This window comes from Poecile atricapillus, chromosome W (assembly GCF_030490865.1).
Source record: "Poecile atricapillus isolate bPoeAtr1 chromosome W, bPoeAtr1.hap1, whole genome shotgun sequence".
NCBI classification, from domain to species: domain Eukaryota; kingdom Metazoa; phylum Chordata; class Aves; order Passeriformes; family Paridae; genus Poecile; species Poecile atricapillus.
The window spans coordinates 4534687-4558676 of record NC_081288.1 but is presented as its reverse complement, the minus strand read 5'-3'; the positions used below and the strand labels follow the sequence as shown (position 1 = coordinate 4558676).

At 46.8% G+C, this 23990-nt stretch overlaps 2 protein-coding genes across 2 annotated transcripts in view; one reads left to right on the top strand and one right to left on the bottom strand.

Moving 5' to 3' along the window:
- The window catches only part of LOC131592316 (inter-alpha-trypsin inhibitor heavy chain H5-like), a 40431-nt gene extending 35369 nt beyond the window's left edge, over window positions 1-5062 (top strand). The window contains exons 13-14 of the mRNA XM_058863731.1: window positions 1026-1403; window positions 2416-5062. Coding sequence (XP_058719714.1) covers window positions 1026-1403; window positions 2416-2714 — 677 coding nt within the window. The 3' untranslated portion in view covers window positions 2715-5062. The remainder of the gene's footprint in view (window positions 1-1025; window positions 1404-2415) is intronic.
- A 2213-nt stretch (window positions 5063-7275) lies between these two features.
- The window catches only part of LOC131592485 (store-operated calcium entry regulator STIMATE-like), a 29771-nt gene continuing 13056 nt past the window's right edge, over window positions 7276-23990 (bottom strand). Inside the window, exons 4-8 of the mRNA XM_058864026.1 lie at window positions 23285-23406; window positions 15826-15938; window positions 14689-14772; window positions 13565-13681; window positions 7276-7904 (exon numbers count right to left, since the gene is read on the bottom strand). Coding sequence (XP_058720009.1) covers window positions 7791-7904; window positions 13565-13681; window positions 14689-14772; window positions 15826-15938; window positions 23285-23406 — 550 coding nt within the window. The 3' untranslated portion in view covers window positions 7276-7790. The remainder of the gene's footprint in view (window positions 7905-13564; window positions 13682-14688; window positions 14773-15825; window positions 15939-23284; window positions 23407-23990) is intronic.

The window sequence follows — 23990 nt, the reverse complement described above, 5'->3', positions numbered from 1 at the left end:
TTTTAGTCAAGAAACCACCAACCTGGCTAGAGAGTCATGACAATCTTGAGAAAACCCACATGACTCAGGATCTGCTTTGCCCAAGCCAATCTGAGCCTCAGGGGCCCAAAGTGTGGTCTGATCCGATCTGGAATTCTAAGCAGGGCAGCTAATAAGCAGATTATGTCCTGCTCAGGGCAACAGTGGGAGAAAGGGGTGTCAAAACCAGAGACAATTCACAGGCTTGTTTTACAAAACGCCACAATAAAGTTGTAATGATTCTGTTCTGCATGGCAGCGGCCTAGACCCCATATTTCTGTGTTTATGTCTGCCTTAGTAAGATACAGCTCCAGGCAATGTTTCCCTTCAGCTTCTTTCACAAACTGTGCTACTGCTTGAATGATTTTGTGGCTCAAATGCAGAATGAGCTTGGGGAAAACAGACTCTGGAGCACTAGAACCTTGAATCTTTGAAGACATGAGATATCCCATCAGGAATAATGGGATATAGAGATATTTAATCTCAGTGTTAATGGCTTGTGTTTAGCTTGGGTTAGCAACAAGCCTCCTCAATTGTCACTCTTCAGTGGGTGTTCAGAGGCTTGTGGGAAGTGAGTCACTGTCTTATGGACAATAGGTCACAAAAATTATTAAAGTGACTGGGAATCTTACTGTGGACTTTTAGGCTTTAATTGACTCAGTGGGATCTGCACCTTAGAATACTCAAAAGTGGTTCTTTTTGGGGCACTGTGTACACTCTGTTAGGATTAATGGGGCTGGGGGCACCTGCCTGCAGAGAAGGTCAGTGTTTCTGAGCTTGGGTAAATTTATGTGCTCTGTATGAGGTCCTAATTTTATAACAGACTCGTTTGAATACTGGTAAGTGAAATAATTGAGCATGAGGTGGCAAGCCTGCATGTCCTCAGTGGCAAGGTTTGTGTCATTGAGACAATAGACTTGTTCTTGCTGGGCCCCTTCCAACTCAGATGTTCTGTGATTCTATGATCCTGGGCTCCAGCTTTCATTTACTGATTGTTTTCCTGCAAGGTGTAACTGTGAATGGCCAATTAATTGGAGCTCCTGCACCACCCAATGGCCACAAAAAACATCGGACTTACTTCAGCACCATCACCATCCTCAGCAACAAGCCAGAGAGGTCTTACCTGGAGATCACACCCAGGAGGGTCATCCTGGATGATGGGGAAAGGCTTGTCCTGTCCTGTGGCCGGAGTGCTGTTGTGAGAAGCAGGAGCCTCGAGGTGTCCATCTCTGCCTACTCCAACATCACCGTGACGATCCGGGACTCCATCAGCTTTGTCATCCTCATTCACCACTACAGGAAGCCAGCCCCATACCAGAGGAATCACCTGGGGTTCTACATCTCCAACAGTAAAGGCCTCTCTTCTGACTCCCATGGGCTACTGGGTAGGTGACAGATTATCGGGTTCAGAGTTGTAGATCAGATATAAATGATATTTCTGGGCAGAGACAGGAGGGAAGGAACAAGGCAGGTGGGGATTAAGTTCCCAGGTGAGACTTTTACATCCTCTCTCAAACAGCTTCTCTCTTTCTAGTACCTCCAACTCCTCTCCTGTCTCTTCCTGTAGGAGCTCTCTCTCCCTATCCCAGCTGTGCCTGGTTTTCACATTCCCACTCTTTTAATGATTATTCAATACAGTTACTATTAGAATACTGTGCTTGATGCTCCCAGTACAGAGACAGAAACCAAATCTTCCACAAGAACTTTTTGTGGCCCCTTTCTTTCAAATGTGAAATGAAGGAAGAGCCACCCCTACCTTTTGAAGGAACTAGGCTTTAGGTAGGCTCAGATAATGACCTGATGGTTGTGTTCCTTCAGCCAATGAGAAGTATTGATGTTTTTGGTCATGTACAAGTGCAGAACTCCAAAACTTCCACCATAGCTTCTGTGCCACTCGACACCCCCAGGTGAAGCTGGAAATGATCCCTTAGGAGTGGGGTTCTGGACTCAGGCCACTCTCATGGACAAACCTCTAAATCCACACTTAGGTTTGGCCTAGAGAGCTTTCTCCCAAGAAGGCAAAGGAACAGAACTTCAGTCTTCAGGCCCAGAACTTTTTGCTTGCTGATGGACATTCTGTGGATTATTAACCTCTAGTAATCATGTTCCACAGAAGGGAACTTACTACTGGCAGCTAAAAAACCTCTTCAGTGACCCATGGGAAAAAAAAAAAATAGGGTTTTATTCTAACCTCTATGTTTGTGCGATTTAGAAATAAATCATAGGAACGAAATTCATCCTGTTCTTGTAGAGAAGCGCTTTACAGATCCATAAGCTGAGAATCCTCAAATTCATCCTACCAAAAAAACCCCAAACAAACAAACCACCAAACCACAACAATTTATAAACAGGCACAGATCAGCCATTCATGGACTCTTATTTTATCTTGCCTTGCAGGTCAGTTCTTGAACCATGAAGTTAAGCTTCTTCAGGAATCCCTAAATGCAAGTCGTCAGGAGGCTGGGCAGAACCAAACTGAGGTGCTGAAGGCAAACTCTACAAACACCCTGAAGGTGAAGGAGCGGCTCGTTCCTGTTGTGTGGAAGCAGAGGAGGATCTACAATGGCCAGCAGGAAGTTGACTGCTGGTTTGCCAAGAACAACGCAGACAAACTGATCGATGGGAGCTATAAGGACTATTTGGCTTCTCATCCTTTCGACACAGGGACCAGCTTTGGGACAATTAACAGCCTTTAAGACCGGTCACAGCCATGCATTGCGGCAGCACGTGTGGCAGCAGGTCCCTTCTGAAGCCTTAAGGCAATTTATGAATATTTCCTTTTGTTTTGGTGCCAAAGAAACCAAGGATTTTGTCCTTGGAAATCAGCTGTCTCTTTTTCATGCTAAATGAACGTTCATCAAATTCCTGAAGAAAAAGAAGGCTGGGGGAAAGGACACGGTTGAAGGCATGATTGGTGCTCTCCCAGTGGAAAGGAAGGGAGAAATAAGCCAGTGAACAGTGCAGATGCTGCTGGCCTTAAATAAGCCCATGCAGGGATCTGTGGAATACCCCCTGGGGCTGGTGAGTCACCCCACAAAAGGTAGATCATTCAGTACAGTGCCTGTTGAGGTGATAGGCTTTGCAAAGAAGTGACTTGGAGCACCTGCTCCAACCTTGGTCCATGGGGAAAGGAGAGAAAGACAGAGAGAGAGAGGAGAGGAGGGTGGCTATTCATCTTCACCAACCCATTAGCATCAAACAAAATCAAAACCTTAAATCAACTGGCCACGGGAGGGTATTGCTTTCCTGGTTAGTGAGATGAGGTCTGGATTTGCCACTAAACATGATGTTCCCTGAATCTACTACAAGCCCTTAAAATAGTGGTGAAAACCTTGATGGGGTTTTGCTGTCTTGGTACACAGGCTGTGTGCTTAAAAAACACCTCTGGTCCTCAGCAGCAACAGGAGTGGTGCAGGCTCCCATTCCATGGAGCAGTTAATTCAACATAATTCAATTTAAATGACATTGCAGGGTTAGTGATTTCTTGAGTCTTGACTCCCTCAGAAAGGAACAAAGTTCCACTGTGAGCTTCCAACAGACCTGCCAGGTCCTTGAGCGTCACGCCCCTTCTGCTCAGCAAAGATTAAAATTTCCTAAGGGATGACAAACCAGAACCCACAACAGCTTGTGAGCCTACAAGGCAGCCTCTTGAATTTTGACTAGACGTTTCTAGCTGCTTTTGTAATCAGGGAGGAAGTCTTTATTTATTCCAAATTGTCAAAAAATTTTCATCCTGATTTCCCCTGGCTTCTTCTCCTTCCTTACACTGCAGGAATTTGTGCGCAGCAGGAATTTGGCAGCAGGAGGTTACAGAAGGGTCTGCCAGCCACCCCCACTGCAGGTGGTGCTCCAAACCCAAAATTTCAGGGCTGTGGTGTATTTTAAAGTGAGGCATCACTGAGCAATGCTATAGATCAGCCACAGGGGAGTTTTAGCAAAGAGCTTCTCCAAAGGGGACTTGACAACCACAAAGACATTTACATGGCAAGGCCAAACTGAGCTCATGAATACTCTGCCTTTCCATAGTTGAAAAAGAGGGAGGCTGGGTGTGGAAGCATCTCCAGGAATTAAATGATATCCATGTGTTAGGAGAAAACAGTTGCCAGAGACCTCCAGAAATAGGTTCAGTCTTGACTGATTTTTTTCATATTTAACAATGAAATCATATTGTTGCTGTTGGAGCTCCAGCTGCTGGGGGTGGGGTGGTGATTTTCCAGTTGCTTGATCAGCTCATTAGAGCTGCAAGCACTGTGGCAGCAGAGCAGGTGGCAAGCATGGTTTCTTTACTCACTCCATGTGCTGCCTGGAAGAGGGAAACAGCCAAAAGCAACCAGCAAGATTTAACTGCACTCTGGAAGATCCTTACAGAGAGCTCAGTTAGCACAAAACTCATGCCAAGGCTCGTACTTTGGAACAGAACATAAAGAAGAAACTACTGCTTTGGGCCCTGCTATCTTGAGAAATAGCTTTCCTGCGAGGGAGAGCTAAAGGCAAGACCTTCAGCACAGTCCTGAATGTGGAATGAGAACAGAGGTTTAATGCTCAGCAGTTTGCTTGCGGGCCAGAAAGAGATGAGGAAGAACAGCTGCGAAGTTGACTTGCCTGCCCAAGAAGACAGTAGGAAGATCACCCACAGCCCACATCTGAACAACCTGAGCAAACAGGAAAGTGGCAGTGGATTTCTGGACAGCCCAGGGTTTGGCAGGTGTTTCCATACTGTCCTTACTCAAACCTTCCCTCTCCTCCCACATTGTGCTGTCCACGTGTATTGCTAAGGGGAGAGAACAGCTTAGGCTCTTCCCCCCATCTCCTGTGTATATAGACATGTATATAATATATATAAACACACACCTACTGCTAGTAATTTGGGTGCATCATTGCTCCTCTTTCTCCTCCTCCAGCCAAGGAAACACATTTCTTTCAGGGCCTGAAGATAGCAATGTTCAAGTCCAACTTCTCAGCGATACGAAGCACCTGGAGCAATATACTCAAGGTCTCCTTAAGGCTCCAGTTATCCATTTCACAATAAATATTTTACAGTGAACACTGCAGTGGAGCTTTCATTTGGCAAAGATAAAACAAGCTTTGAAGCTAAGGTTGTGTATGTTTTATGCTGCTGGAAAGGCCTGCATTACTGGATGACTGAAAGAACCACTCACAAGTAAACAGTAAGTTGGGAACCAAACTAATTTCAGTGGAAAGTTAAAGGTCACTGATGTTCTTCATTTTCTATATGCTTGTTAGGAGGCAAGGACAGACCCTAGGGTTCTACTCCCACATTGAAATGAGAGTTTAACCACAGACTTTAAATATAGTAGACTAGGACACGGGAAAACGGCTTGTGCTCCTGCTGCCCCAAGAGCAAAGGCAGGTCATGGACTGTAAATTTCAATTTTTTTTCAGCTCTGAAGTGGGCATCACAACACTTCCCTCTCTCATGAGGGGGAATGTGTTAAGGCTTGGTCCTCACAGCCCTTCATGCTATCCCAGAGAGCTGCCAGACCTCTATGCAGTTATTGCAGTGAAGAGGCATTTATTCTCATCTCCAAGAGTGTCACAGAGCACTTGGATTCATAGGGACGTGTCTATGAGTGCACAGTGCTCAGCTCAGGAATGAGGCTGAGCAATCACTCTGGAGTGCAATGGAAACAATTGCACAGCACTGTTCCAGAGATGGAAAGGGATCAGGGCTGCTGAAACAGCACAGGCTACACAAGGATTGAGGGAGAACCTTCCCCCACATCTTACTTGTCCTGCTATTGCTGATTGTGAACCTTCTCAGACCCCCACAACTAAGGGCTGAAATGAAGGTCATGTCACTCACACGCCAGTTTAGGACAAGGACATCGCTTTGGCCAAATTTGCAGTCTTCACCCACTGCAGGATTGCACTGTGCAGCCCCATAGCAAGAACAAAACTCCAAAACTACCAGGATTCCTCAAAACTGGGAGCAAGTTTTTAATAGGGGAGCTGTTTTAATCTATTTCCAGTCAAAACCTTACACAGCCCAGGACTTACTCCAGCCCTTTACCAGTGCAGAACTCCCCAGACAAGCAGAAGTTGTGTTGTGAAACCCACTGCAGTGAGCAATATAAATAATCTATTCAGAGCGCTGTGTGCCATGTGTTCCAAAACCCTTTTGATGTGCCAGCAGAAGTAGGATTTTGACCCTTCATTAAGGAAGAAAAACAAAAAAGGACTTAATTTCCAGAAAAACAGTTTAAAGCTGCACAGCTGCAAGTGTAGCCAAGCGTGTCTAGTTCACTGAGGGGCATCCGAGACTTTGATTTGCATCTAAGGCTTCAAACCACTTTGAAGTCAGGAGAAAAACAACAAACCAAACCCTCAAAAAACCCCCACCAGATATCTTCACATGCTCCAAGCTCAGCCTTTAAGTCTAAATCCAGCCAAGTTAAAAAATCCAAATCCTTTAATTTTAACTCCTTAATAAGGGCTGTTTTCTTGGGAAAAATACAAGGGAAAAAGGAAAATAAAAGATCATTCCCATCCATCACTTAAGGGGAGTTGTCTTGCAAGAATCAGAGCCTGGCTAGGGATACCAGTCCAGTGGATCCTGGATTCCTGCTCCAAGGACTGTCCCCCCATTTGGACTCTGGATGGGTCTCTCCACAGCTGTGTCTCTGCATCCAGCCTGGGAGTGGGGTGGTGCAGCTGGCTCTGTGCTCCCTCTCTCCCCAGGACAGCTGCAAAGTGTTTTGCATTTTTGTGTTTATAGACAAATACAGTTTGCTAAGAGGAAAAGCAAACAGGGAAAAGCCCTGCACTTCACACTTGGAGCAAAAAGCACCAGTCCTAGGATGCCCCAGGGTCTTTTCCAGATCCTTCCTTGCCCCCAAAACAGGGCTAGCTAATGGGGCTTTCAGATCCAGTTTGAATCAGATCCTGCAGATGTTTCAGTTGTTTATTTTAAACAAAGGCGAGTTGTCAACTTCCAGTAAACACTCCCTTCCTAAGGTGGTGACTGGGATCCATCTCTGAGTCTGTCCTGGAGCCCAGCATAGGCTGATGCAGCTCTTACATCTCAACCACAGAAACCAAGCTCTGTGGCTCAAGCTCTTCATCTTCAGGTTTACCAGAACAGCCCTGCTGCAGAAACACAACCTTCCCTGGTCAGGAAAGATTTAAACAGCTCCCCCCTTCCTCCCTTTCACAGTGTAAGAACACTGTGAAAGTGTTCTTAATGCAGAACATTAAGCACACGAAGGCATTTAATCTATGAAGCAATTTTAGGTCATATATTTATTGGATTCCTTATAAAACAGTAAAAAGAATCAGATCCACTGGAACAAGCTTCCCAATTCAAGACATTTAAATACATACTGCAAACCAATTCTCTTGAGCATTGTGCATATAAAAGTGTCACAGTTCAGGTAGTACAGAATAGAGCCTTTTTTTTTTTTTTTTTTTTCTATTAAAAAAACAGACAATCTTTTCATTTTAGTCTCTAGCCCTGACAAAAGAAAAAAAAAAGTCACACTCAAGTTTGTCCAGCCAGGGAAGTACATCCCTGTATCCCCAACCTCAACATGCCTGTGTGTGGGGCAGACAGGTAAAGCAGATACTGCTCAAGCCTGTACAAGATGCACAGATACCATCCCCAAGACAACTGCAGGACAGGTCTAAGATGAGGCAGGCAAAAAGATCTCTGTAGATCCACAAGAGTCACCCAGTATTCCCCCACCCTGCCCTTCCTTGGCCAGCTCAAGGATCACAGTGCTGCTCCTTCCTCCATCTCCCTTGTCCCACTGCTGTCAGATGACCACTTGATAGCTGGGCTGTTTCATCTTCTGGCTGGTTCCCTGGAGTCCTGAAATATCCTGGTCGCTTTCAGACTGATCATAATCCATGTCTGGAGAGAGCAGTACCTAGAGAGGAGAACAGACAGATACTGATGGAGTCAAAGGTCTCAGATCTTCAGTCCTGCTTGCTGAACAAGTCAAGCATTCCTAGAAGGGCCTGCTGCCAGATCCAGGCCTCAAGGTGATCTAGACCATCTCCCCAACAACAGCCAAATGGATTTGGGCACAGACACCGTGACCTTCTGGTGTCCCAGCTCTTCCGTGAGAGCAGAATGGGCAGCCCAAGGCTCTGTTCCCCATGGGACAGGACTCACACATGAATGTTGAGGCCTGGCTGAAGCCTCAGTGGAGATATACAAAAATGAGGCCACATGTTTTGTGAACAGCTATACCACATGTGGACCTTTTCCCAGGCCCCCAGATGTTTGTCACCTCCGCAGCCCAGCCAGAAGGGCAAGCAGAGCTACAGCCATGGCCAGCCAGCTCAGGAGTGGCGTTCCAGCCTGGCAGCACCTCATTTCTGCTTCTGCCTGGCACAGCAGCTCCTGGCTCAGTCCGAATTGTGGGAGCCAAAGGAGAGCAGTGACACCTCTCACTGGTGTTTGAGGTAAAATAGCACTTTTTTTTTTTTTTTTTTTTTTTGCTGCAGGACCCAAAGGCTGCCCTTTTCCCCCAGGAACCCTACACACTCAGTAGTTAACTCCACACCTGAGCCCACCATGGGCTGCTCTGAACTGGCTGCCATCAACCTGGAGCATTTGAAAGATGCAGACAGAGCCATTATGTGGGCATTGTCCAGCCACTTCCTCTGGAAGAGGAAAAAGGCTGGATTCTATCCAGGAGATGGCTGCACTGACTGCAGAAGAGCTGGAACCCAGTTCCAGGCAGCCAGCAGTGTGCATGGGTAATATTCATGGCTGGACAGATTAGAATCATTGAATCCTCAAGGCTGGAAAAGACCTCTTAGGCTGAGTTCAACCATTAACCCAGAACTGCCAAGTTTATCTCTAAACCTAAATGTCCCTGAACACCACATCTACATGGTTTTTGAACACTTCTAGGAATGGTGATTCTACCATTTCTCTGGGCAGCCTGTGCCAGTGCCTGACCACCCTTTCAGTAAAGAATTTTGTCCTAATATACAGTATAAACCTCCTCTGGTACAACCGGGGATCATTCCCTCTTGTCCTGTTCTTGCCACCAGAGAGAAGAGACTGATCCCAGACTGAAGAGATTGACTCCTCCTTTCAGGGAGTTGTAGAGGAATAAGGTCACCATTGAGCCTCCTTTTCTCCTGTATCCCCAGTTCCCTCAGCTGCTCCTCATCGGAGTTGTGCTCCACACCAGGCTGTTTGCTCAACCCTCCCCTACCCCCATCTCCTCAAACACCCACATTTGGACAAGAGACGCTGCACTGTCACTGTGAAGTCTCCCTGTGCCTGACTCAGCAGAGGTCTAAATCAAGGGATGGTTGATGGACTTTCAGCCCAGTGCTCACACACAGAACATTCCCAGAGCCCAGGATCCCTGGGGCAAAACCAGGAGCAGGGGGAATTATTCCTGTCTCTGTCTATTTCCACGCACAGTTATGAATTCACGTGCCCTCCACTTGTTAGGACTCGCCACAGGGCCTGTCACCACAGCAACAAAAACACTAAACAGGAAAAACAGAACTCCAGTGAGTCAGTGACTTCAAAGGAGCAGAAGAGCCGCAGGGGAAGATTTCCTCCTCCCCACCCTCACACACACCCCAGCCCCTTCATCCAGTGCTGTTCCCTTCACAATCAGACACCCAAAGGACAGCAGCAGACTGGATTAAGCTTTCTTGTTGTCCCCCTCATTGGTCTCAAGGAATTTATATTTTTTTTTCTGGTTCAGGACACACACTGTAAAGTTTCCATCTCTCTCACGTGAAGATTTCCTCTGTTTATCACATTGGTATTGTGATGCTGCTGAACCTGAAGAAATGTGTGGGTAATTACTCATAGGCAGCACTGTGAACTCAGTGAGCTCTGATGGGCTGCAACAAACTGGTTGTGGGGTCTGTTGAACTGGTGAATTGGGTGGGTTTCAGCTGAAAACTCAAATCCCCTTGCAGCCAAGCAGGGATGGTGACAGTGTTGTGCATCCAGACCCATCCAGGCTGCTACCTGCCCACCACACACTTGTAGGAAGCCACACGAGCCAACAGTCCCCCAGTAACCTTTCCACAATTCCCCAGGAAGCAGCACCATGAGAGAGCACCTCGTTGCCATGACAGCCACAGGACACATCCTCAGATATTGTTTTCAAGCCCAACTCCAATTTGGGAGTTTTCAGAACAAGTTGGACAAGGCTCTTCCCCTGCAGATGCATCCAGGTCAGGATCACAGCAGGCTGGTGGCAGGGGTGGAAATGGGACATGGTTTTCCAGTCCTGGCACAATGTGCTGCTGTCTCAGCAGTCCTCAAACACCTCACACATTCCACAGCATGATTTGCCACGAGTCAGGAGGACTGTGAGGTGGGACAGCTTCCTTTCAGAGCCACCTCTATGCCCACCTTCACTTATCTTCCCTGTAAGGACCTGGCACCTGAGTTTATCACGAGTTTGAGACAATTAAAAATAAAATAAATAAAAATTTTTTCTTGGCTAAGCAACAGGCAAATCCAACTTGCTCTTGGACTAAGTGTTTCAACACTTTAAAAGTAAGCAGCACTGTACTGGTGTTTATCAACATCTTCATCTAATGAATGCCAAAACACAGAGCTCCTTATGAAGGGAATTAGGACAGGTGCTGAACTCCATCCTGATCAAAGGCAGGCCCTCATGCAGTAAATTAACTTTCCTTCCAGCCTCAAAGTGGTCTCTATTTTCACCCTTATTTTTCTCACAAGTACCAACGTTACTGGACTTTTGCTTTAAGGGTTGTCTCTAAAATGTAAGCCCTCAGGAAAGGAAGAGAAACTCATCCACCTCCCTGGGGAAAAAAACCAACAACTGAAAAAAAGATCAAATAAAACATTATTAAAACTGGCTTGTTTTCCTGAGTGGAGGAAACAAAGAAATCACTGATAAGATCTAAAGTTCATTGGGAGTTACAAGGGCAAGGGAAAAGAGCCTCGGGTCAAGGGCAGGACACAGACAAAGCAAAAATAAGGGCCTTGCAGATTAATTAATTTCCCCAAGCTGAACAGCACTGGATGCAAGCTGGCATTCAAGAGATCCTTTTCTATCCCACAAGAGGGGAAAAAAAAATTACTCCATGAAAATTTACAAGGCAGGGCAGGAGACTGAAACAACACAAAGCTTAAAACTGACATGGAAGGAAAGAAAGGTGGAAATTCTTCCAACCATAAAGGGAGTTTGTCCCTTTCTGGGATTCAGTGTAGAAGAAGCAGCAAGAGCTCATCCTCTGGTTCACCAAAGGAGCTTTAAAGCCCTCAAGAGGCTGCCACTTCCTTGGCTGCAGCCACAGTCAGTAAGTGACACCAGAAACAGGATTGCTGTTGTTGGGTTTCCTGCTGCCCAGCTGCTCTACCAAGCCAAGGACAGAGCTGAGGTTTCCTGCTGCCCCCAGAGAAAGCAGAGAGCGTGGGCTTTTAACAGGTTAACTCCAGCCCACTCTTTCCATTCTGCTTCCTATCTCTCCCTCTCCTTTTCCAAACACAAACTGCTGGTTCATGTGAAAATAATGACACTCCATTGGTGAGATAGGCAGAGGGTTGAAATTCAAGTCGGCAGTGAGATGGGGAGCTGGTGGCGCCTGCAGCGAGACAGCCCTGATGAACCCTGATAAACCTGTGGGACACATTAGCTCTGCCCTACACACCTCAGCCCCCCTTCCTCCTCCAATGGGCAGCAGGAAAACAAGAAATTCCCCCACATGAACAGGTTATTAGCAGCAACAAACCCAGCAAATGCTCATTTTCTGCTTTTGAGCCTAAATTCCAGTCAATCCAGCTGTAGGGCTCAGCCAGTCAACATGATCTTTAGTTCACAGCTTAAGAAGCTGACACCTGAAGCAGGAGCTTAAGGCTATTCCTCAAGGCCCTGTGCCAAGAAAGAGCAGGAAAACATGTCACCCACTTCTGTGTTTCTTCAAAAGCTTCCTTCCCTGCCCAAAATATTTGTCAGGCCAGAGGCACAGGAACATGTCTGAGCATAAAGGAGGCAATCCCTGCAGACTGCTCCAAGGAGAAACCAGTCCCCTTGGTAGCTCCACTGCAGTGATGGATCAGAGGGTTTCAGGATGAACAGATGACCTGCACATTGCTGAATTCTTGCTGAAGTCTTCAGGGAAAACCAGTCAGGTACTTGGAAGATGAGAAAAACCTTTGACACAACGTGGCAGATTGTGGGAATTGTTTCTACTACTTGAAACTATTGACCTGCCAGAAGTGGCTTTCTTGGCATCTAGAAATTAGCAGGTGGTGTTCCTTCAGATATCCAAAACTGAGCTAGAAGTCACAAAACACTTGGGAGTGCCAGTGGAACAAGACAGAGGTGCAGCTCCATCCCCATGGAGGAGCAGTACCTGTGACACCATCTGCCCATCCACAGCAGCCACCATCTGCCAGCCTGCCTGCTGCAAGATTTGGCTCCAAAAGCTGTGAAGGAGGTCCTTGTCTCAAACAGAGATGTCACCTCCTTAGCTCTGCTTCTGAGCTGGTAATTCTGACTGATCTTGGGCCTTCAGGAACACATCCAGTGAGCAGGGCAGGGCTTTACCACCACTGACCTCGCCAGAACTGTTCATCCAGAGGCAGGCCCAGGATTCCTCTGACATTGCCTGAGCTGTGGCCACTTCCCCACTGCACCCCTGGGACACAGAAGCCTTGGCTGCTGTGCAGACTGCCAAGCACATACTGTTAAAACATCACCACCTCTGTGTGTGCTGCAGTGCCACCAGTGATGGGCCATCCCATCTATCAGCACAAGAGCTGAGTTATTCCTTATGAAAGAACTCTCAGAGAGCAGGAGCTATTTCTGTTCATCTAAATTCCTCAGCAGAAGCTCCTCCAGGAGCCAGGCTGTGATTGCCAGAAATTATCTTATCTCGTTAAGCCTCTCCAGTGAGCTGCAGGATATCAGCAGTCATACAAGAACACACTGAAACCAGGCCTGGGTGCCAGGAGAAGGAAGGGAATTCCTCCCAGGGACCAAAACTGTGGACTGTGCCCAAAGGTCAGTAAGAAGTAGACACCACCGACCCAACAAACCACACATGATTAAGAAGAACAAAGTCTGCTGGAATTGCAGCATTTCCTCCCCTACCATAACTTGTAACTGTCAGGCTCAGGCTACACAAAACACAACAGCCTCAACCAGCTAAGAGACAATAATCTGGTTGAAAAAAAATACCAAATGCTGACAAAAATAGGATTCCCAGCTAAGCCTTGTCCTCTAAAAGGGATGCTAACAATTACTGAGAGGAAAGTAAGCACTTCCCAGCCAAAATTAATTACAATTAAATACAGCAAAGCTCAGAGTGACAGTTTTAGCCTGCACACTCAGATCAGTGCAGAAGCCAGCTCATCCCCCCAAGATACTGTCATCATTCAGGGCAGTATTTCAGCAACAGCTCCTGGGCTGTGACACTGCTCATGGTTAGACTGAGTTTGACTTCACAGGCTGATCACCCACATTCATGAAGCACCACCCCAGGTTCAGGCAATGTGATGTTCTGTTACAGGGTTGTGGTAAAACACACAGACCATCCCACAAGCTTGCATCCCTGGTCTTACCTGAGATTCCTCAGTCCTCCTGGCCCGAGGAGTTTCTGTGGATCCATTGATGTCTAGGGTATCCTTCTGCTTGTATTTCCTCATGATCAAGCTGTCCACAACCCAGAACATAATGGCCTTGGGGAGAAAGAAGTTACATCAACAGGTTGCAGAGACCAAAATACAGAGTCACTCAATCACAGATACTTCTCCTCTTGGGTTCTCCAGATACCCAGCCTTGATCAACCTCGTATCTAAATCAGCCCTGCATCAATTGTGTCCATGGGGATTGGATGAGTCAAATTCCTTAAGTCCCTTCTTACACATGTCCTGTTGTTTCCATAGTTGTTGAAGACCCAGATTAAGGAAGACCGCAATAGGCTGAGTTTCCACCAGAACATAACCACTGAACCAAGCTCCATCCAAAGTTCATCTGCCTGAACCAGTCCCTGGTCAGTTCTCCGAGGACCAGAATTTGCTTTGTAATGTGCAAAGAGGCAGATGGGATGGTGGAGAGAGGCAGATCAATCCAACTTTGCTAGTGCTGCATCCATTGAAATGTGCATGGGATGAACTGAAAGTGAGTTCAACTCCCTACTTGTCCAGGGAGCATCTGAGTGTTAACACCTTGTTCCCACTTCCCACCTCAGCAAGAACTGGGCAGCAGCTCAAGGATTACCCAGAATGAGGGGAACCAGGAAAAAGCTGAGCTTTCAAGAGGTTTTGTCAAATTAGTTTTGAGAAGAACAATTCTGGGTAACCTTGAGCACCTTGTCTTACTGTAACATAATCTGACATCCAGTCAACTGGCTGGACTGTCAAATCAAAAGCCATCCTATAGAACATTAAAGGGTTTTGGGCATCCCCACACCCACTGCTTGCTGCTGAGATGAGCTCTCACCTAACAAGACCCAGCTTTATTCCAAGAGGTGAAGAGTCAGCCCCACGGCAGCTCAGAGGAAAGGATGGGAATTGGGAACAGAGTCTGTGGCAGCGAGAGATTTGTGACAGATTTCTTAACACACCCCTCCATCCTGTCCCAGCCACTTCAAGGCTGCCCCCAGCCAGTCCCTGTGCACACTCCCATGAGGGTATACTGTAATTTCCAAAGCATCCCACCCAGCACTTGCAGAAGCACCACTTACATTGACTATGAAAGGCACAACAAACATCACCAGTACAAGCTCCAGCTGAGGGCTTGGGATGTAGCCCAGGAGGATCTGCTGAAGCTGCAGAGGAGAAAACATTTAGAATCATTATTTGAACAGCTCTGTTGCAAGACCTTTGATGAAAACTGGTTGTCTTTGTACATGAGCAGCCAGAGCTCTGGAGCCTGTGCTTCAACCCAGCTCTTAAAAGATTACACAGGATATTCCCTTAGCCCAGCTGCCAAACACATGATCTTGTACAGAAACAAGTACTGTGAGTCTTTCAGTGCATGACAACAACTGGTGCGACTTCCCTTGGCTCCCTGGAGCTCATCTGCAGAACAAGGATACCAGCCACGAACAATAATCATGGAGAGGAATCCAGCAGCATCTCTGGATCTGGATTTGTGCTGCTGAGTAAATTCACATCCAAGTGTGAGCACTGTGGACTACTGGGTTTGAAGGACAACCCTTGAAGAGATAAGTGCTCCCAGACTGCTGAAGTAACTCTCAGTCAAGTTATACACAGTGCCTGGTACCTCAGAGCCTGGTGAAAGTGGACTCCAAACTGACTCTCAGAATTAGGATTTTACACCCATCACACCTACCTGCCAACAGGCATGTGGCTAAAAGCCCCACAGACTATTATTTTAATTTTTTTAAAGATAAACTTCTGATCAGCACAATTAACATTGCTGGCATGCAGAAGCAGCTGAGCTGGAAAAGACAACACACTGCTTGTACAGCTCTTTCCAAATTAATTTGTAAGAGTCCCCCTGTTTTAAGCACGGGATCACAAAACACCAACATGGACTGACTTGACTGAATAACATAGAAATCCTCTGGCAGAACTGAAGGGAGCTCAGCTGCCAGCCCAGCCCATTTCAGCTTTCCAAGAACGGGAAAGAAAATTAAAGCATCATCTTATTCCATTAGCTTTTGACTAGCAAGAGAATGCACCAAAAGCCAAGCCATTATGAAAGTCATATTTCCCAAAATTTAAGTAATAGCTAATGACTACAAAGTGATGTCAACAAGTGTGAGGATTAAAGGCCTTCAATAATGGGAACTGTGAATCAGGCAGAGCTGACAAAAAGAAACCACAACAGATATAGCTAGAAAAATACTGCTTACCTTTGTCCAACCAGGGATAAGTAGGACAAGGCTAATCACAGTCTTCTCAAAAACCATTATCAGCAAGTAGAGGATACACTGGCCAATCCAGGCAGCAGCTTGTGGAGGGTCACCTGGAAAAACAGAATATTAAATCTGGGACAGAGGACAGGAAGAGAAAGCCTTGTAGAAAAGTTGCCTCGTGCTTGATATTGACCCTCCTCTCTAAAGGACCAGTCAGTACCTGCACACTCTTCTATAAAATAAAGGCAAATAAATCATTAAAGATTTAATCTGCAATGTGCTCCCTGCCAAACCTTACCCACAGAGGTGCCAGAAACAGTTTGAAAATTTCAAGTCACCATTTTCACTACAAGCAGCATAACTTCTCAGCCCTGAACAGAATTACTTCATTGTGCTGATGAAGTGATGGACTGGTTATGTGATACTGTCTGAGCAAGAGAAAGGGCTCCATTGCCTCAGTTTTTAAAGCAATTCACTCAAGAAGAATCAATGCTAATTAAATATGAATGTTTCCAATGGGGTACTCACCAAGAAATAAGGAAAAGCATATTTGTGTTGTTAACAACAATAATGGTTCTGTATCTATTACATGTGCTTGCCTCAGCCCTCTGTGAGCACCCTGCCAGCTGGTTATCACCTCCCCTTGCTCACCAGAATATCTCAGGTCTGCAAAACTGAGCTACTGCCTCCGGCTCAGGAAAGCTGCAGCACTTCCTCTTATTACTTGAAGACAAAGATAACTCCTGGCAACACTTGTTCCCAGCATAATCTGGCTGGAATTCGGAATTCCATCCGTACAGGGGAACCTGTGCAGTTGGCACTGACAGATGCCAATGCTCAATGTGGTCAGATGGCAGCAGGCTGGGAGCTTTGCTTCACTTTTGTCCACTTTTCCCCACTTTTCAGCACAATTCTGTTGAGATGTGGAAGGGGAGACAACACCAGCAATCTGCAAAGGCACATTTATCCACCCCAATAAAAACCTCTGGCCACAAAAACCAGAAGCACATACTGGGATTTGGTAAGAGCTGGCATCCAACCAAACCCCAGCTCTGTGGGGATTAGCTTCCCAACAAGTGCAAAACAAGTTTACAGGTACATTTGTCCTTATTCTGTCATATGTTAGCAATGCACCAAAACATCTGCCTCATTGCAAAGCTACAGCTAAAAAGTAGAAGTGTCCTGGTAGTGCCCAAGGTAGGATCACCTCATTCCCCAAATTCTTTATTGTTCAAGCCGTGACAGAGAAGGAAGCAAAGAAGAGGAGAGGGAAGGACCGGGAGGCTGAGGGTGCAGGGATGAGGAGAGCAAGCAGAGAGAGCCAAACCAGCAGGAGCTGCATGGAGGGAGGGCAGGAAGAGGCAGACAGAAAGGTTATGTGGAAGCACACCCAGCAGAGCCTTTGGAGGATTTTGGAGAGAGGAATCTCTGCTCCCTGGCAGGCAACAGCTTAATGGGTGGTCTGTGAGGAGATGGGAGCAGTGCTAGAGGCAGCTGGCAGCCACAGGCTGGTGCCAGAGAGGCTTTGATCCTCCTAAAAGCCTCTCCCAATAGATTAGGATGCCTGGCTGCCTTTGGCACACACATTGGGTCTAGTGAACCTTTTTGCCCCATACCCCAAAACAAACCAATTCTCCCAGAAACCCCCACATTATCAACACCCATCAGTGCTCTGAGTACAAACAAAACAGGAAAACAAACACATCCGTTGTATCCTTCCTGCATCTGAACTCTTTCCCTTCTGCTCTGTGTTGTCAGCTGTGCTCTGTCCCCCACGGAGGGACACGACCAACAGCCACAGCACCCTTTGTGAATCGGCTCTCTGACTTCCCTCTGTCATTTCAGCTTGCCCAAAGAGCAGCAGCAAGTTTGAGATCTCTCCCAGATACCTGCCCCCTTGCAGGGACATTCACCAGCACAACAATGGCCTGTGGCTCCTTGTTCTGCACTCCGTGCACTGGACAGGTTTTGGCTCAGCAGGCTGATGCACAGACCCTGGGAAAGACAACCTGCTTCTTAACCCACCCTAGGCATGGACTTGCCTGGGGATTCAGCACTTCCACACCCAGCAGGGAGATCAGAGGGTGCTCCTACTGTTATTTTTTACTGCATCCTGATCTCCCGAGGACAGGAGGCTGCTTTGTACCAGAATGATTCAAGACAAAGGTAAAAACGAAACGGCAGCATGGCCTTAAGGGCTGCAAAGGTGACTTAGACAGCAGCTCATTTCCACTTCACCAAGGAATGCAGCTGTCTGCTTCTTGCCTCAGCAGGTGTGGAGTCATCCAAGGACCGCTGATCCACCCCAGTGGATCCACTAATCCACCACCTAACACAAATAATTCACCTAACTCTGACCAATAACAGGAACATTCAAGCCAACATTTTCTGGCATCTCATCAGGGAAGCTTTTGGTGGGGTCCCTAGACAAGCCAGTAAGACAGATTTGCCCCATGTCCTTCCACAGTAGGGAAAGGCTGGAAAACTGGAGCTGAGCTCATGTAAGTGCTGGTTTCCTACAGATGGTGAGAGGCATCCTCAGATTCAGCCTGATGTCTTTGATGGATCAAGTGTTGCCCAGAGGTGCTCTGCACTGTGGATGGGAAAGGATTCTTCCTACAGGAAGCATTTCTGTACATAAATCTCAAGGAGAGCCCACAAGACTTTCAGCCACACCATACTGCCAGCCAGAAAAAGCTAATCTGCTACCAGGAGGCTAAAAAAAAAGTCGGAATAAAACAGATGTCTTCCTCTTTACTACAAGGAAAGGAAAGCTCTGAGCACAGCAGAGTGGGGAATTGGTCTAAATGATCTTTGCAGCCTCCACATCACACCTGCTGGGTGACTGTATGTATCACACTCCCTCTGAACCCTTCCAGTTCCTTGTCCCAGGTTATAGCTGGGAGGGAACCCAGCACATCCACCACATGAATCTACCACCACAAACCTCTCCCTCTAGCTTAATGAACACCCTCTGCTAAAACCTTCCTACATCCATCTCCCCATCCTCGTAGAAATTAATATCCTCCTTCACTCCGAGGGATGCACCCACTGGATTTTGACTGCTCTCCTCCAGCAGCATTCCTGGTGCTCCCCACCCCCAGCAAAACTTCCTTGGAGCAGCCCAGAAACCAGTGGAGCCCGTGGCAACCTCAGCCAAACGTGTCTCATGTTCCACTCGTGCGTGGGAGCCCAGCTGCTGGGGAGCCAGAGCAGCAGTGCTTGAGGTATTTGAGCTGTTACCACACAACAGGATTAATTTTAATCCAGGCTGCCTAATGCACCGAGCTGTCAGCACAGCCCACATGTTACTGCCAGACAGCTTTATTTACAGACTTCTGGGGACTGTGTGCACACAGAGCAGGTAGGAAAAAAGCTCAACCAGAGCCAAGGTGGAGGGTTCAGGGGGTTTGAGGAAAGACAAGTATTTGAAAGCACTGCAAGGTGTACTGAGTGACAAGGTAGGGGAAGAAAGAGTCAATAAAAACTTAGGTGATACTCAAATGGTACCTCCAAAACCAAGGGGTCTTATTATCAGTGCCAAGTCCAGAGGAGGGTAGGAAATGCAATAAACTCTGAATTGTGTGAAATGCTCACTTGGAGGGCAAAACCAGGTTTCTAAAGATGGGAATGTGATGAATCAGCCAGATGGGCCCAGTGGACACCTCAGACCCTCTCTGGCATTTTCTGCACCTGAACTAAAATGATTGAGTCATAGAATGGTGTGGGTTGGAAGGGATCCCACGGGCAGGGACACCTCCCACTAGACCAGGTTGTCCAAAACCCACCCAACCTGGCCTTGAACACTTCCAGGGATGGGGCATTCCCAACCCCTCTGGACAACCACATTGCTGAACCAGGGAAAAGTGAGTGCACAGTTGGAATCTGTCCCCAGTGCAGCGTCACACCACTGCTCTGGATCTTTGGTTGCTGTGGATATTCAGACTGCAGGGAGCAATGTTGCTGTCATCCAGCTTCAGGAGGCTCAGAAGTTGTACCCCTGCTCAGAGCAAGGGACCCAAACACACACTCAGTCCCTGAGCAGAAACCTCAGCCCTCTCCTCACTTTTCCCCCCTGGTCCTATGGGTGGAAAAGCCCAGCAGGCTGAGGACAGGACAGCCCCTCAGGTTAGAGCTATTTCCAGCAGTATTTCCTCAAGCATTAGCAGCCAGCTCCCTTGACTGCTCCAGGACGTGGGAATATTTGTTATGGAAATTTTGTACAACATCACCACGGGCCAAACGCAGCCTACACAGGTCCTCAGTTAAACTCAGCAGCTGGCACAGAGCATATTCTCTTAGAACTAAATTTGACCAGCAGAGTTCAACAGGCCACTAAACAGATTTTGAAGGCCTCCAAGCAAGATGCCTTTCCATTTCCAGACACTGAACGAGCACAAAGCATCAGGATTAAATAGCCAGTGACCACAGCTACAGTGATACACAATTCAACATCCACATGGGCATCCAGAGGAACATTTTCCAGGGAGAACACTTTTCCTCCCCCTCATTTCTTAATGTTTTTCTAGAAAAACTTACTTGCACATTGCAGGAAATCTCTCTCTCAATGCAAATTCATCACATTTGCTAACTTAAAAGAAATACTGGGGTATTTCTAAAGTAATCCTGAAGAATTATTAAACACAACAAAAAATGTCAGGACACTGCAGCCATAAAAAGGCCTTCTTTAGAGAGCTGCTCATTGCCATGGGGAGGGAGATGAGATCTGGACCAGGCTGAAGCCGAGACACAAAGTTCAGTCAGTCTTGATTTGCACACTCTGACCAGAGCCAGCACCTCCCCTGCTCAGTCTGTCCTGGCCCAACAGCACCTCCAAGAACTTGGGTATCCATTTCCCACATCTTCTGAAGCTTAAACTCTTCTTTGTTCCCCTCCCTGTGATGGCTCCCTACAGGGACAGCTGCTATAACCATGACCTGCTACAGCAATGGTGCTTTTGTGGAATTTCACAGAATCATCACAGAATGGTTCGGGTTGGAATGGACCTTAAAAATAACACATAGTTCCAAATCCCTTGCCATGGGAGCTTCTCAGGGTCCCATCCAACCTGGCCTTCAACACCTCCAGGGGTAGGAGTTTGTTAGCTCTGAGTAGGTGTAAGGCAACCCTCATTCCCCAAAGCCCACCTGTGCCAAGAACACAATTCCCCAGTCCCTGATTGTAGGAGCCAGGCATCCTGAGAAGAGACAGCATTTCCAAAATGCAGCTTTCTGTGCTTAGAGGCAATTCAGAGTGTAATCAAGAGCCTTTGGGCAAAAGATGGAGGAACATAAGCAAACAGGAGCCTTTGATTCCCCACTAGCTGTAGAACAGGGCAATCCTGGCTGCAGCAGTGTTCGGCCACGAGCTCACACACAAGAGAGGCTGATCTCAGAATGCCTGTTCCTGGGTTTTTGGCAATATGGAAGTAATTGATTTTTCTGAACAATTCTGGACAGCTGGATGCTTAAAATAGCAGCATAGATTTAAGTGCTTTCCCTCCCCTTTTGGGAGGGAAATGGAGATTTTACTTCTCCATTAATGCAGCTATTGCAGCTGCATGGGGGAGCCAGCCAGGGCTCTGGAGGCAGGAGAAGCAACCACAGCAGGAGGAACTGCTGCAGCCCACACCAAAGGACAACTGCAGTGGTTTGCATCAGCTGCAGGGATGCTGGAAGGACACAGCTGTGACAGATTTTTCCTCCAAGCTGATGCAGAAAGATGGGTACTGGCTCTACTGGACAAAACCACAACTGTTCTGTTCTGATGGCTGGAGCAAAGGCATGACTGCTGTTTGCAACATGGATTTGGTGCTCCCCTGCTTCTCTCCTCTGCAGGACTTATGTTGTTTCCCTCAATCCTCCTGAGGAGCAAAAGTCTGGTACAGCAATTAGCCCAGAAAATGAATCATATTCCTGGAGCCTGCATCAAACTGTACAAAGTTTACAAGTGTCTTCCCGTTTTGGAAGTTACTTAACACCAGAGATGAGAATGGGAGTGTTTTCCTCCCCCAGCCCTGCCACAGGATTGACTTGGACATGTCACTTGGCTGCCACCTGAATTTTCCACTGGGGTCACTCTGGCCAGAGACCTACACCAAAAACTGTAAATGATGGATGAGATATTTAACCCCCAATCCAAGAATCAAATTCAAGCAACAGCACAAACTTGTTTTTTCACTAATGACAGCAAGATTTTCTCAAAGGAGTGAGCTGTTTCTGCAGTCTAAGCCAGCCCTAATGAGAGGCCAGCTACAGCTCAACAGAAGTTCATCAGTGTCCTGCCAATACACTTTTCATGTTTTTTGCTTCTGCTCAACTGCAGACGTGGCACATGAAGCTGAAGCCGTGTCCTGAGGTGGTTGGGCTTCCAGTCCCTGTTGCTCCAAAGAGGAAAAACTCCAGTTCCTGAACTAAGAATATCTGGATTCTTCTGCTGTCTCATCTGCCTGACTTTAGGGATCTATTATAAAGGAGGAGCTTTTAGGGAAAATACAAAAAGTGGTCCCCCCACCAAACGCCTGCTGTCAGGATGCTGAAACTGCTCTGGAGATCAGCCTTTAAAGCCAGGTTTGAGGAGAGCTGGCCCTGCCACATCACATCATCTCGTTCCCAGTCTGTAGCTGCTTCTGCTGCCTCACAAACCCAGCCAGTCCCTTCATCCTCTGCCATGACCCATCTGCACAGGCTAAGTTCACAAGGCAGCAGGGTCTCCAAACTAATCCTAGTCAGGTCCAAGTTTCACCAGCTCAGATGCCAGACCAGCTACTAAAAACACAAAGAAACACAACTAACTTCAGAACAGACTGAATGATTAACATCTTAAAGGTAAGACTGCAATTTTTATGAACAAGATGTATTTTCTGAAACATGACTACATTCATCTGTACATTAGATGTAAGGTAAAATAGGCAAAGCATTAATTTTTCCATTTCCCGCAGCTTCTCCAGCAAGCTGGCTCTGCTCTTTTGGAAGGGAACTGCTACCCTCTAGTGGGGCTGGCTGAGAGCAGCTTTTTGGAAAAGTTTTTTCCATCTCAAGGCAGGAATTTAAAGAGAAAGAGGCCACACTTGAGAACTCAACGTTTGGGGTCACACTGTGCCTGGCTGATCCCTACTACAGCTCAAGGCAAATAAAGAACAACTCCATATTCTGAATGGAGTGGGTAGGGAAAAACCCACGAAGAACCCCACAAAAGAACCCTACACACCTTAATTTACCATACAGATGTCCTGGGGTATAGTCTACATCCAAAGAAATATTCAGCTTTTCCTCCCCACCCTGCCACACTCCAGTGGTTCTAGCATTTAACTCACCCTCATGAGCTCCTTGAAGAAGGGATAACAGAAGGCAGCTGCTCACATTTCAGCCCCAGACTGTAGTTTTTGCCATTTTCTTGTCCCCATTCCCAGCTGGGAGCACACCAACCCCCTCTGGGCAGGGCAGGTGACACCTACCATACTCCCCAAAGACCAGGTATGTGTATTTCTTGTGCTGCACGATCCAGGAGACAACTTTCACACCCAGCCAGATCAGCAGCATCCCCAGCGTGGCATCCAGGATGAAATTAATAAGGTAGCTAAGAGCAAAGGAAAATTCAGGTTTCAGCTGTGTTCTTAAGTCTTATCCAAAATCTTTAATTTCATAATGGAAATTAATAAAAAAAACTCCCACAATTTTAAATAACCCTCCTTTACAATCCAAACTCGCTTCCTTTTTCTTTCATCGCATTTTTCTAAGCCTTACCAGCAATTTCTTAATTTAAATGCTTGTTCAGGAGAGAAGGGACAGGCTCTACCAACTCTCTGGCACTGCTCATTTATTCATATAGCAGTAAGTACTTCTTAAAAGTTACCCCTCCAAAAAGCAAAGGCTTTCCATTTGCAGCATCTTTTTTGTCCTTATTAAAAAGAATGAAATCTCAAGTTTTGGAGGAAACAGAACCAAACTGTTCCAGAATTTCACACAAGAAAATGGCAGCTTTTTGGGCACCACAGCTGCTCTACAAACTGAGCAGCAGAAGAGGCAAGAAATCCATTTTTCTGAGCAGCTGCAAGAGGCTCCCAAAAACTGAGAGACAGACTGAGAGGCAGGTTTTGAGGGAGGTGATGGGCCCTGGCTCAGCATCAATAACCCTGAGGTCCCAAAAACCTCCGGTTCAGG